The sequence below is a fragment of the Tachyglossus aculeatus genome, chromosome 6 (assembly GCF_015852505.1).
Source record: "Tachyglossus aculeatus isolate mTacAcu1 chromosome 6, mTacAcu1.pri, whole genome shotgun sequence".
In the NCBI taxonomy this organism is placed as follows: Eukaryota; Metazoa; Chordata; class Mammalia; order Monotremata; family Tachyglossidae; genus Tachyglossus; species Tachyglossus aculeatus.
The window spans coordinates 35,822,702-35,835,022 of record NC_052071.1 but is presented as its reverse complement, the minus strand read 5'-3'; the positions used below and the strand labels follow the sequence as shown (position 1 = coordinate 35,835,022).

The window sequence follows — 12,321 nt, the reverse complement described above, 5'->3', positions numbered from 1 at the left end:
TGGGGATTCAGGTGGCCTGAAGTTGTGGAGGGAGGGAAAATCATGTCGCCCCCACCCCGCCCCTCTCTCGGGGGCTTTCTGTTTCTGCCCCACTGCACTTTCGCCCGGGGCCCGGGCCTCAGCGGTTGATTTCAGCCTCCTGGCTGCCTGTTTCACTTCCCACCTCCCGTCTGCCCTCGGGAATCCCCGATACACTTGGGTTAGAATGGCACCCCCCCCAATCCTGATGTACCTTCGGTCAGACAGAAGGCTGGACGCCAGGACACTCGGGTTCCCGGTCAGCTCCAGCTTGGAGCTTCCCGACTGTATCTGTGCCTCCTGGATGGAGGAGGACTTAGCCCATTCCACGCCGACCTCCTTTTCATTCATTCATTCATTCATTCGTATTTATTGAGCGCTTACTGTGTGCAGAACACTATACTAAGCGCTTGGGAAGTACAAGTTGGCAACGTATAGAGACGGTCCCTACCCAACTGTGGGCTCACGGTCTAGAATCCCTCTTCCACAGGGATACAAGGAAGAGGGAGAAGGGGATGAGCGTCCCACCCCTCTTCCCTTCCCTCTGCCCTCCACCTCCACCCCACCTTCTCTTCCCTCATTTTGCCTCTTCCGTCTGAGGTGCCCAGAGCATTTCCCAGGGGCCCTCTCCATCCTAAGGAGAGGGAATTGCCTCCCCAAGAATTCCCGGGATGAAGCGGGGCTTTCTTGGGATGAAGCGGGGCTTTCCTTGCCCGAAGCTCGGAGAGGACTCAGAAAGGAGTAGGGGCATCTCGGTCTGGTAGCTACGGGGGCATGTTTGGGGGTCACGGTCAATGGACCAAGGAAGAGTGGAGCCCTTGGACACCATTTTCACTGAGGAGTTAAAAGCACCTGGATTTCCCCCAGGGAGACCCGTGTCCCGAGGGGAAAATTGAGGCCCGAATCCTGGCAGAAACCCCAAGGCTAAAGAGGCCGGACTCTGGCGGCCCTCACCCCTTTCCCCAACCTGCCTTGACCCTGGAGGCGGCAGTCGTCAACAACGCAGCCTTGTTGGGATGCTTAGATTGGCCCCCAAACAGGCTTCTGATGCCATGTGCCTGGGGCCCCTCCTCGCAGCCCCGGCCTCCGTTAGGGGTCTGGTCGCTAAAGAGAGGAGGTGAGTATTGGGTCCCACGGTCGTCTGGGCCCCGACAAAGCTGCATCACCGACACCGGCGGAGTTCTTCCCGGGACCCGGGCCGGAAGGTGGAATCCGCCCCCAGCAAGCCCAGTGAGCCGCAGTCGGGCTTGGGGATGCGAAACCCCGAGTCGGGGCTCTCCCAGCCCGAGCAAAATCCCCGTGAAGGAGGTGTCTGGGGTGCACGAGGGCAGCGTGGAGGTGAGGGGGTTAACCCCGGAGCGTGCCGTTGGGCCGCCCCCACCCCCTAGGCGGGCAGCTGCTTTGCCAAAATAAACGCTGACATTTGGCCACCCCGGCGGCCGGCCCACCAGAGGAAGCATCTTTGCTTCCCGGCACCCCTCTGTCCCGCCTGGGATGCGAGTCTGCGGAAACAGGCTTCCCAGCCCCACTTGTTCGGGGTGCCCTCCCTTCTCCCCTCCCCCTGTACTCCCCTGCCAGCATTCCCGGTGCCCCCTCCGGTCTGCCACCGGACACGGAAATAACTCGGCTCCAGTGTTTCCCCCCCCCGTCTTCAGGTACCCACATCCAGGCTCGTGACCCCGGGCCCCTCCAAGCGACCCCCGCCCCCAGCGTAACAGTATGGGGAGAGGGGGCAGTGGGCCTCCCGCCCTAGACATTGAGTCGTCCCCCCTGCCCGCAGTTTGCCGAGCAGTCCCTGATGAAGAACGCCATCAAGACCTCAGAGGAGTCTTGGATTGAGCAGCAGATGCTGGAGGACAAGAAGCGAGCCACCGACTGGGAGGCCACCAATGAGGCCATCGAGGAGCAGGTGGCCCGCGAGTCCTACCTGCAGTGGCTCCGGGACCAGGAGAAGCAGGCCAGACAGGTCAGGGAAGGGCCTAGGCGGGCCAGGCGGGTCAAGGGCTGGCGCGATAGCTAGGGAACGGGGTTCCCCGGGGGCGGGGCCTCTCCCGCAGAGCCGCCTCAGCGGGGCGGTTGGCGTCGGCCTCCGGGTGGGCCACGGCGGGACCCTCGGCCACCCACCCAGCGTGCCGGCCCGCCTCTCCGCCTCTCCAGCCCCGGAAAGCCAGTGCCACCTGCAGCTCGGCCACAGCCGCCGCCTCCAGCGGCCTGGAAGAGTGGACCAGTCGGTCCCCCCGGCAGCGCAGCTCAGCCTCGTCCCCCGAACACCCGGAACTGCACGGAGAACTGGGCACCAAGCCCCCCTCGCCGGGCACCGCCGCCGCCCTCGCCCTCACCAAGCCCCCCTCGCCCTGCGCCCCAGGTCAGTGTGCCCTCCCGGGAGCCGTTGCGCCTCCGGGGCCGGCAGGAGCCTCGGGCGAGCGACGCCGGTAAGGCCCGGCGCCCGCCGCCCCTCGTTCCGGGCACCCCCGATGGGAGCCGCCGAGGAGCCAGTGCCGCTGAGGGGACCCTTTCTCTGTCCGCCGCCAGGTACGAGCAGTCAGTCGTCCGTGGGGGCCGACCGTGCCACCTCCCCCCTCGTGTCCCTGTACCCTGCCCTGGAGTGCCGGGCGCTCATCCAGCAGATGTCCCCCACCGCCTTTGGTAAGCGCCGGGCGTCCTCCGATCCCCATCCCCCCCGGCGTCCGGTCCAGCCGCCGGCCCCGGGCGGCCAGAAGAAGGACCCCCCACCCCGCTTCGGAGCCCCGGAAAACATTCGCAAATCCGCCCCTTAGTTGGGGCCTCCTCTCCCCGCCGTCCTCCTCACCCCCGCGCCCGGGCCGTTGTCCGGTCACCTGCCCAGCTGGCGCCTCCGGCCGTAAGGGGAAAGGGGGGGACCCCGCGTGCGGGGACCCTCCCGGGCAGCCCTCCTTCCCTCCCCCTTCCCTGACCTCCCTGTCTCCCTCCCCAGGTCTGAACGACTGGGACGATGACGAGATCCTAGCCTCGGTGCTGGCCGTTTCCCAACAGGAATACCTGGACAGTATGAAGAAAAACACACTGCACAGAGACCCTCCCCCGGACAAGAGTTGATATCTAGTCAAGGAAGTCCTCCTCCTCCTCCTCCTCCTCCGCCCTCGACCCGTCCCTCCCGCGGCCCAGCCGGACCAGACGCACACGCACACAGCCCGAGGCCCGGCCCTGCCCCTGCCCCTCTATCATGCGCGCCCCCCTTGATCTCCCCCGGCCTCCCGACGATAATTATACTCTCCGTCCCCCCGTACTTCCTTGCTAGCCACAGCGGACTTACCTAGGTGCATGTTTTGATGATGATGATGATGATGAGAAAGAGTGAGAGAGTGAGTGAGTGAGTGGGACAGTGTGAGTGTGTATGTGTGGGTGTGAGAGAGAGAGAATGAGAGAGAAGCCCCCGAGGTGAGCAATCCCCAACAATGTCAGTAATTCTTGATTCTCAATTCAGATTTTTGTTGCGGGGCAGGTGGGGCAGAAGGAAGAACTTCTTCCCCCTTCCCGCCTCCCTCGCCGCCATCACTTCAGGGGCCACGAGGCCCCTGAGTGCCCCCGTCCCTGCCACTGAGGGCATCCGAGCATTCAATTTTTTTTTTCCTTTGTTAAAAATTAATTTTGTCTTATAAAAAAACAACAACCACCCAGTCCCAACGGAGAAGAGATGGCTTCTCTCTGGACAGCGAAGGGGGTTGGAGGGATGGGCGTAGCGGGACGGAGAGGGAAGGGGTTAGCCGCAGTTGGTGGGGTGGAGGGCGTAGAGATCCACGGCGAGGGTGCCGGAAAGGGGTGAGAGGTGAGCGCGGGTGGCCTGAGCACCGCGTGTCCCGTGGTACGGGGATCTCAATGGGTGGGCAGTCGGCATCCGTGGCGCCGCCGAGGCTTCCGACCCCACGGGCCGGGGGATCCGGCCGGGGACGGAGCAACCGGGCCCCGCAGACCCCGGGGCCGGGGCCGGGGGGCAGAGGAAGGGCAGAGAGGGGTGTCATGGGCGACGCCTTGAGGGACCCTGGTGTGAGCGACCCCGACACCCCTACCCACCCCATCCCGCCCTACCGCCGCTCGAGGGCTTCGGAAGATGGGATGGACTTCCCAGCCCCAGACCCGCCAACTCCCAGGAGGTCGCCCGGGCCCCGGCCGCCGACGAACTCTCCTGCAACCCAGGAAAGGGATTCACCAAGCCCTCCCCGGGGGCCTAGCGTTTGACATTACCGTGCCTCCTGGAAGGTAGGGGGCCCGGGCGCCGCCCAACACGGGACGATGGACATCCCGTTCTCCCTGCTTCGGGGCCTCCCGCACAATGGGGATGCCCGAGGGAGCCGGACGGGGGGGAGGCGAGGAGCAGGGTGCCTCCCTCCCCTGCAGGTTTTTGAATCTCTGCCGTTTGTAACGTCCTTGGCACAATAAAACCAAATGTCAGTTTTCCCTGCCCCGACTCGGTAATGTTTGGCCAAGACTGGGGTCGTCTTGGGGCCTGGGGAGGCAAGAGGGGACGGCAGGAGATCGGAGACAAAAAAGCAGCAACGGCGCATGTTTCCGTGGGGCCCTCGTGGGTTTGAAGAGCAGGGGTGCCTTCGCTCTAAAGCTGGTTGTCGTTCCCTCCATGCCAAGCCTCTGCGAAGACCGACGACGTGAGCCGGATACGACATCGCCTGCTCCGGGTGAGTCCGGGGACCCCCACGAACGAGCATCGGCAAAGAGGGGCGCCGGAGCAGGAAGGGCCCATCTTGGGGACGGTGCCCGGCTGGCATCGAAAGATCACGGGGACGGGGCCCTCCACTCCCTTTCCTGGGCTGGTCCAGCCTGCTCGCTTGGAGGTCCGGCCTGATTCCTAGGTGGGATCGGGGGGAGCGGGGCTACCGTTTCGGGCAGTGCCGGAGGGAGTCCACCGAGCGGGGCCCACAAAACCGGAGGTGTGGGTCTGGGCCTGATTTCTGTTCCTGTCCATGCTTGTCCCCGGGGGTCCTCTGGACATCAGAGGTCCCTTTTCATTCATTCATTCATTCATTCATTCATTCATTCATTCATTCAGTCGTATTTATCGAGCACTTACTGTGTGCGGAGCACTGTACTAAGCGCTTGGGAAGCACAAGTTGGCAACATATAGAGACGGTTCCTACCCAACAGCGGGCTCACAGGCTAGAAGGGGGAGACAGACAAAACATATTAACAAAATAAAACAAATAGAATAAATACGTACAAGTAAAATAGAGTAATAACTATGTACAAACATATGAGGTGGCCCCTTCATCATCAATTGTATTTATTGAGCGCTTACTGTGTGCAGAGCACTGTACTAAGCGCTTGGGAAGTCTAAGTTGGCAACATATAGAGACGGTTCCTACCCAACAGCGGGCTCACAGGCTAGAAGGGGGAGACAGAGAACAAAACATATTAACAAAATAAAACAAATAGAATAAATACGTACAAGTAAAATAGAGTAATAAGTATGTACAAACATATGAGGTGGCCCCTTCATCATCAGTCGTATTTATTGAGCGCTTACTGTGTGCAGAGCACTGTACTAAGCGCTTGGGAAGTCCAAGTTGGCAACATATAGAGACAGTCCCTACCCAACAGTGGGCTCACAGTCTAAAAGGGGGAGACTTGACCAGTAGACGGCTGTACTGTCTCCGTTCTGGGACTTGTGTGCTGCTGCTGCTGCTTGCATTTATGTTTGGCGTTATTTTATTTTAAACGTTAACTGTGGTGCTTTGTACGCACTTACTATGTGCCAAGCACTGTCGTAAGCGCCGGGGCAGATACCAGGTAATCAGGTCCCACGGTCCAAGGAGGAGGGAGAACTCCCAGCCTCCTCCGCCTCGGCTCCCGCCCCCGAATCCCGTGGCTCCCAAGTGGCACCCGTCAATCCGGGGACCTGGATGGGAAGACGGTGGTTGCGGAGTAAGGGTTGGGGGGCGGGAGCTTTCCCGGTCATATCCCCTTGAGCCACGGTCCCACTTCTGGCCAGGTGAAGAAATGGGCAATTTGGGGGAGGGTGTTGGGAGAAAACAGCACGTGGAGAGACGATGGACTGTTTATCTTGCCCGGGAATACTTCCTGATGGATGTGATCGCGTAAACCCCCATTCACACTTGGGAAAGCCCTAGAGAAGCAACGTAGCCTAGTGGAAAGAGCACAGACCTGGGTTCCATTGCCGGCGTGACCGCGGGCAAGCTGCTTCACTTCTCCGTGCCTCAGTTACCTCAGATGTTAAAATGGGGATTGACTGTGAGGCCCACAGTTGGTATCTTTTAGACTGTGAGCCCACTGTTGGGTAGGGACTGTCTCTATGTGTTGCCAGTTTGTACTTCCCAAGCGCTTAGTACAGTGCTGTGCACATAGTAAGCGCTCAATAAATACGATTGATTGATTGATTGATCTACCCCAGCGCTTAGTACAGAAAAAAATCCCCCGCCCCCCCCAGAGCCCAGGAGGGAGGAGAAGCAGATCTGGAAGACCCCGTGAGCTCCTCCCTGTCAAGACTCCGGCCTTGGGGGACTGAACAACTCCGGGAGTGGAGACCCAGGGTGGGAAAGATGGCAGGGGGGTTAGTCTTGAAGCACAGGAAGCAACTAGGTGTTGTTCAGAAAGGTCCTGAACGGTTCACGGCGAGCGAAGAAACAAGGTGCTGGAAGGCCGGAGTTGGTGTGACTACAGGCGAAGCAGCGTGGCTCAGTGGCAAGAGCCCGGGCTTTGGAGTCAGAGGTCGTGGGTTCGAATCCCGGCTCCGCCACGTGTCTGCTGTGTGACCTTTGGCCAAGTCACTTCGCTTCTCGGAGCCTCGGCCACCTCATCTGCAAAATGGGGATGATGACTGTGAGCCCCACGCGGGACAACCTGGTCACCTTGTTTCCCCCCCCCCCAGCGCTTAGAACAGTGCTTTGCGCTTAACAAATGCCATCATTATTATTATTATTATTATTAAGGCGGGCTGGTTGCGTGGGCCTTGGTGTCGGGTCACATCTCCACGAGGCCTTCCGTGATTAAGCCCTTTCTTCCCCGGGTCACTCTCCCTTCTGCGTCGCCTCCGCACTTGGATCTGTGATCTTTGGACGTTTGATATTCGCCCCACCTCCGACCCCATTGCATTTATGTACATGTCTTTATTTATTATAAATTATTCATATTAAACGTGTCGCCCCCCTGTAGACTGTAAGCTCATTAAGGGCAGGGAGCGTGTCTGCTAATTCAGTCGTATCCTCCCAAGCGCTTAGATGGGTGCTCTCCACATAGTAAGCGCTCAATAAATACCACCGATCGATTGATTGGTCAGGGTGTCCTCCGTCCAGCTCCCATACGACTCCTTTGCTTCCCAAGCCAGCGGCAGAGGCTAGCGAGGGCCGAACGTGAACGGGACCCGCCGCTGGCCACCCGGAGGCCTGCAAATCAATCAGTCAATAAATTAATCGTATTTATTGAGCGCTTACTGTGTGCAGAGCACTGTACTGAGCGCTTAATGCAAACGGACGAGCCGCTAGGCCGCCCAGAAGAAAAGTGGCGGGGCCGGGATTAGAACGCAGATCTTCCGATTTCCACTCCCATGCTTTCTTTTGTTTCGTTGTCCGTCTCCCCCTTCTAGACTGCGAGCCCGTCGTCGGGTAGGGACCGTCTACGTTGCCGACTTGAGCGCTCAGTCCAATCAATCAATCAATCAATCGTATTTATTGAGCGCTTACTATATGCAGAGCACCGGACTAAGCGCTTGGGAAGTCCAAGTTGGCAACATCTAGAGCCGGTCCCTACCCAACAACGGGCTCACAGTCTAGAAGAGGGAGACAGACGACAAAACAAAACATATGAACAAAATAAAATAAATAGAATAGTCCAGTGCTCTGCACACAGTCAGCGCTCAATAAATACGATTGAATGAATGAATGATAGGGGAACCCTCTCTAACTTCCTCTCCGTCCCATAGCCACCCGTGAGTGAAGATACCGGTGCACACCCCAGTAATAATAATAATGATAATAATAATGGCATTTATTAAGCGCTTACTATGTGCAAAGCACTGTTCTGAGCGCTGGTGATCAGGTTGTCCCACGCACACCCCAGTAATAATAATAATGATAATAATAATAATGGCATTTATTAAGCGCTTACTATGTGCAAAGCACTGTTCCAAGCGCTGGTGATCAGGGTGTCCCACGCACACCCCAGTGATAATAATAATGATAATAATAATGGCATTTATTAAGTGCTTACTATGTGCAAAGCACTGTTCTAAGCGCTGGTGATCAGGTTGTCCCACGCACACCCCAGTGATAATAATAATGATAATAATAATGGCATTTATTAAGCGCTTACTATGTGCACAGCACTGTTCTAAGCGCTGGTGATCAGGTTGTCCCACGCACACCCCAGTAATAATAATAATGATAATAATAATGGCATTTATTAAGCGCTTACTATGTGCAAAGCACTGTTCTGAGCGCTGATGATCAGGTTGTCCCACGCACACCCCAGTGATAATAATAATGATAATAATAGTGGCATTTATTAAGTGCTTACTATGTGCAAAGCACTGTTCTAAGTGCTGGTGATCAGGTTGTCCCACGCACACCCCAGTAATAATGATAATAATAATGGCATTTATTAAGCGCTTACTATGTGCAAAGCACTGTTCTAAGCGCTGGTGATCAGGTTGTCCCACAGCGGGCTCACAGTCTTAATCCCCATTTTCCAGATGAGGCAGCTGAGGCCCAGAGAAGTTAAGTGAGTGGCCCAAAGTCGCACAGCTGACAATTGGCAGAGCCGGGATTTGAACCCATGACCTCTGACTCCAAAGCCGGGGCTCTTTCCACTGTGCCACGCTGCTCCTCCACCCCTGAGACCGATTAAAGGGGTTGGGCAGGGCGTTCAAAATACTCCTGGTGGGGACGCCTGGATTCTATTAATGGACCTGCCCCGTGACCCGGAAGGAGGGCCGAGTTATTTGATTCCCTGGCAGGGCCTCATTCCCTCTCTTGAGAATGGGGCCAGGGGACTTGGGAGTCATCCAGACTAGTACCATTAATGACGGTTGGCATTTCTCGTGCCCACACGCCGTCCACTCACCAGCCTCTCCCCCGCCCTGACTCCGACTCTGGCACCCAGGGGGAAACCGAGGCCGGACTCGGCCTTCCCCGGTTCCTATTTCAGAACCGGTTCCCCTGGCTGGGTAGGGAAGGCCCTGTTGCCACATTTCCGGTTTCTGGGTGGAGGTCCCCTTTCCCAACCGGCTCCCCCCGGGAGCACCTTTAGGCCTCCAATTGATCGATCGATCGATCGATCGATCAGCCAGCGTGGCTCAGTGGAAAGAGCCCGGGCTTTGGAGTCAGAGGTCATGGGTTCAAATCTCGGCTCTACCATTTGTCAGCTGTGTGACTTTGGTCAAGTCAACTTCTCTGTGCCTCAGTTCCCTCATCTGTCAAATGGGGATGAAGACTGGGAGCCCCCCGTGGGACAATCTGATCACCTTTTAACCTTCCCAGCGCTTAGAACAGTGCTTTGCACAGAGTAAGCGCTTAATAAATGCTATTTATTATTATTATCATGCAAATCCATGGCATTTACCGAGTGCTTTCCTGACCCTCTAGCAGGAAAGAAGAGAAGCAGCAGCGTGGCTCAGTGGAAAGAGCCCGGGCTTTGGAGTCAGAGGTCATGGGTTCAAATCCCGGCTCTGCCACTTGTCAGCTGGGTGACTTTGGGCAAGTCACTTCACTTCTCTGGGCCTCAGTTCCCTCATCTGTAAAATGGGGATTAAGACTGTGAGCCCCCCGTGGGACAACCTAATCACCTTGTAACTTCCCCAGCGCTTAGATGCTATAATAATAATAATTATTATTATTATCATGCAAATCCATGGCATTTACCGAATGCTTTCCTGACCCTCTAGCAGGAAAGAAGAGAAGCAGCGGCGTGGCTCAGTGGAAAGAGCCCGGGCTTTGGAGTCAGAGGTCATGGGTTCAAATCCCAGCTCTGCCACTTGTCAGCTGTGTGACTTTGGGCAAGTCACTTCACTTCTCTTGGGCCTCAGTTCCCTCATCTGTCAAATGGGGATGAAGACTGGAAGCCCCCCGTGGGACAACCTGATCACCTTGTAACCTCCCCAGCGCTTAGAACAGTGCTTGGCACATAGTAAGCGCTTAATAAATGCTATTATTATTATCATGCCAGTCCATGGCATTTACCGAGTGCTTTCCTGACCCTGTAGCAGGAAAGAAGAGAAGCAGCAGCGTGGCTCAGTGGAAAGAGCCCGGGCTTTGGAGCCAGATGTCATGGGTTCAAATCCCGGCTCTGCCACTTGTCACCTGTGTGACTTTGGGCAAGTCACTTCACTTCTCTGGGCCTCAGTTCCCTCATCTGTCAAATGGGGATTAAGACTTTGAGCCCCACGTGGGACAACCCGATCACCTTGTAACCTCCCCAGCACTTAGAACAGTGCTTTGCACATAGTAAGTGCTTAACAAATACCATCATTATTATTATTACCTCATCTGTAAAATGGTGATGAATCTGTAAAATAGGGATGAAGACTCTGAGCCCCCCGTGGGACAACCTGATTACCTTGTATCTACCCCTGCACTTAGAACAGTGCTTGGCACATAGTGAGCGCTTAACAAATAGTTAATAAATAATCAATAGCTAATAAATAATTAATAAATAGTAAGGTTTAACAAAGGCCTCCTCCAGGAGGCCTTCCCAGACTGAGCCCCCTTTTTCCTCTCCTCCTCCCCATCCCCCCCTCTGCCCTACCTCCTTCCCCTCCCCACAGCACTTGTATATATATTTGTACAGATTTATTACTCTATTTATTTTACCTGTACATATTTACTATTCTATTTATTTTGTTAATGATGTGCTTATAGCTCTAATTCTATTTACTCTGACGATGTTGACACCTGTCTACGTGTTTTATTTTGTTGTCTGTCTCCCGGTTGTGGACTGGGAGCCCGTTGTTGGGTAGGGACCGTCTCTATCTGTTGCTGACTTGGACTCTCCAAGAGTTTAGTCACAGTCGGCGCTCAATAAATACGATTGAATGAATGAACAAATACCAACATTATTATTATTATTATTATTAGATCTTTTGGGTCTGGGGGCTTCAGGGACTTTAGGGTCCATCTCTTATCGCCAGACAGAATTTCCAGGATGTCCAAGCAGTATGGCTCGATGGATTCCTTGAAGGCCCGGAGTTCGGTGCTCAATAAATACGACTGAATGAATGAAAAAATACCAACATTATTATTATTATTACTGGATCTTTTGGGTCTGGGGCTTCTGGGACTTTAGGGTCCATCTCTTATCGCCAGACAGAATTTCCAGGATGTCCAAGCAGTACGGCTCGATGGATTCCTTGAAGGCCCGGAGTTCAGTGCTCAGTAAATACAATTGAATGAATGAACAAATACCAACATTATTATTATTATTATTATTAGATCTTTTGGGTGTGGGGCTTCTGGGACTTTAGGGTCCATCTCTTATCACCAGACAGAATTTCCAGGATGTCCAAGCAGTACGGCTCGATGGATTCCTTGAAGGCCCGGAGTTCGGCGCTCAGTAAATAAATTGAATAAATGAACAAATACCAACATTATTATTATTATTATTATTAGATCTTTTGGGTCTGGGGCTTCTGGGACTTTAGGGTCCATCTCTTATCGCCAGGCGGAATTTCCAGGATGTCCAAGCAGTACGGCTCGATGGATTCCTTGAAGGCCCGGAGTTCAGCGCTCAATAAATACGATTGAATGAGTGAACAAATACCAACATTATTATTATTATAATTATTAGATCTTTTGGGTGTGGGGCTTCTGGGACTTTAAGGTCCATCTCTTATCGCCAGGCGGAATTTCCAAGATGTCCAAGCAGTACGGCTTGATGGATTCCTTGGAGGCCCGGAGTTCGGCGCTCAGTAGATACGATTGAATGAGTGAACAAATACCGACATTATTATTATTATTATCAGATCTTTTGGGTCTGGGGCTTCTGGGACTTTAGGGTCCATCTCCAGGATGTCCAAGCAGTAGGTCTCGATGGATTCCTTGAAGGCCCCGGAGTCCTCAATCTTGTCAGGATTACCAAGAACTCACCCTCTTCCTCCCGCCTCTGCGCTCCTCCCCTCGTTATCTCCGCATTTATCTCCCTCACCGCAAACCGACTTCAAAGGAAAGGAGCGGGCCTTTTTTTTCTTTTAATTTGAAAAAAAAATAGAAAAAAAAGGCGCAAAAAAACAAAAACAGAATCGGCAAAGCAATTCCTGGAACTCCGCCCCGACACGGGGCCCCGGACCGTCCCTTATTTGCATAGAAG

The 12,321-nt window shown here is 54.9% G+C and overlaps 1 protein-coding gene across 2 annotated transcripts in view; it reads left to right on the top strand.

Annotated features, from left to right (window-relative positions):
* Positions 1-4,450, top strand: part of OTUD5 (OTU deubiquitinase 5) — a 73,450-nt gene extending 69,000 nt beyond the window's left edge. For both annotated transcript variants that reach the window (XM_038747922.1, XM_038747923.1), the window contains exons 6-9: positions 1,799-1,984; positions 2,176-2,383; positions 2,551-2,664; positions 2,972-4,450. In XM_038747922.1, coding sequence (XP_038603850.1) covers positions 1,799-1,984; positions 2,176-2,383; positions 2,551-2,664; positions 2,972-3,093 — 630 coding nt within the window. In that variant the 3' untranslated portion in view covers positions 3,094-4,450. The remainder of the gene's footprint in view (positions 1-1,798; positions 1,985-2,175; positions 2,384-2,550; positions 2,665-2,971) is intronic.
* Positions 4,451-12,321: the final 7,871 nt, after the last annotated feature.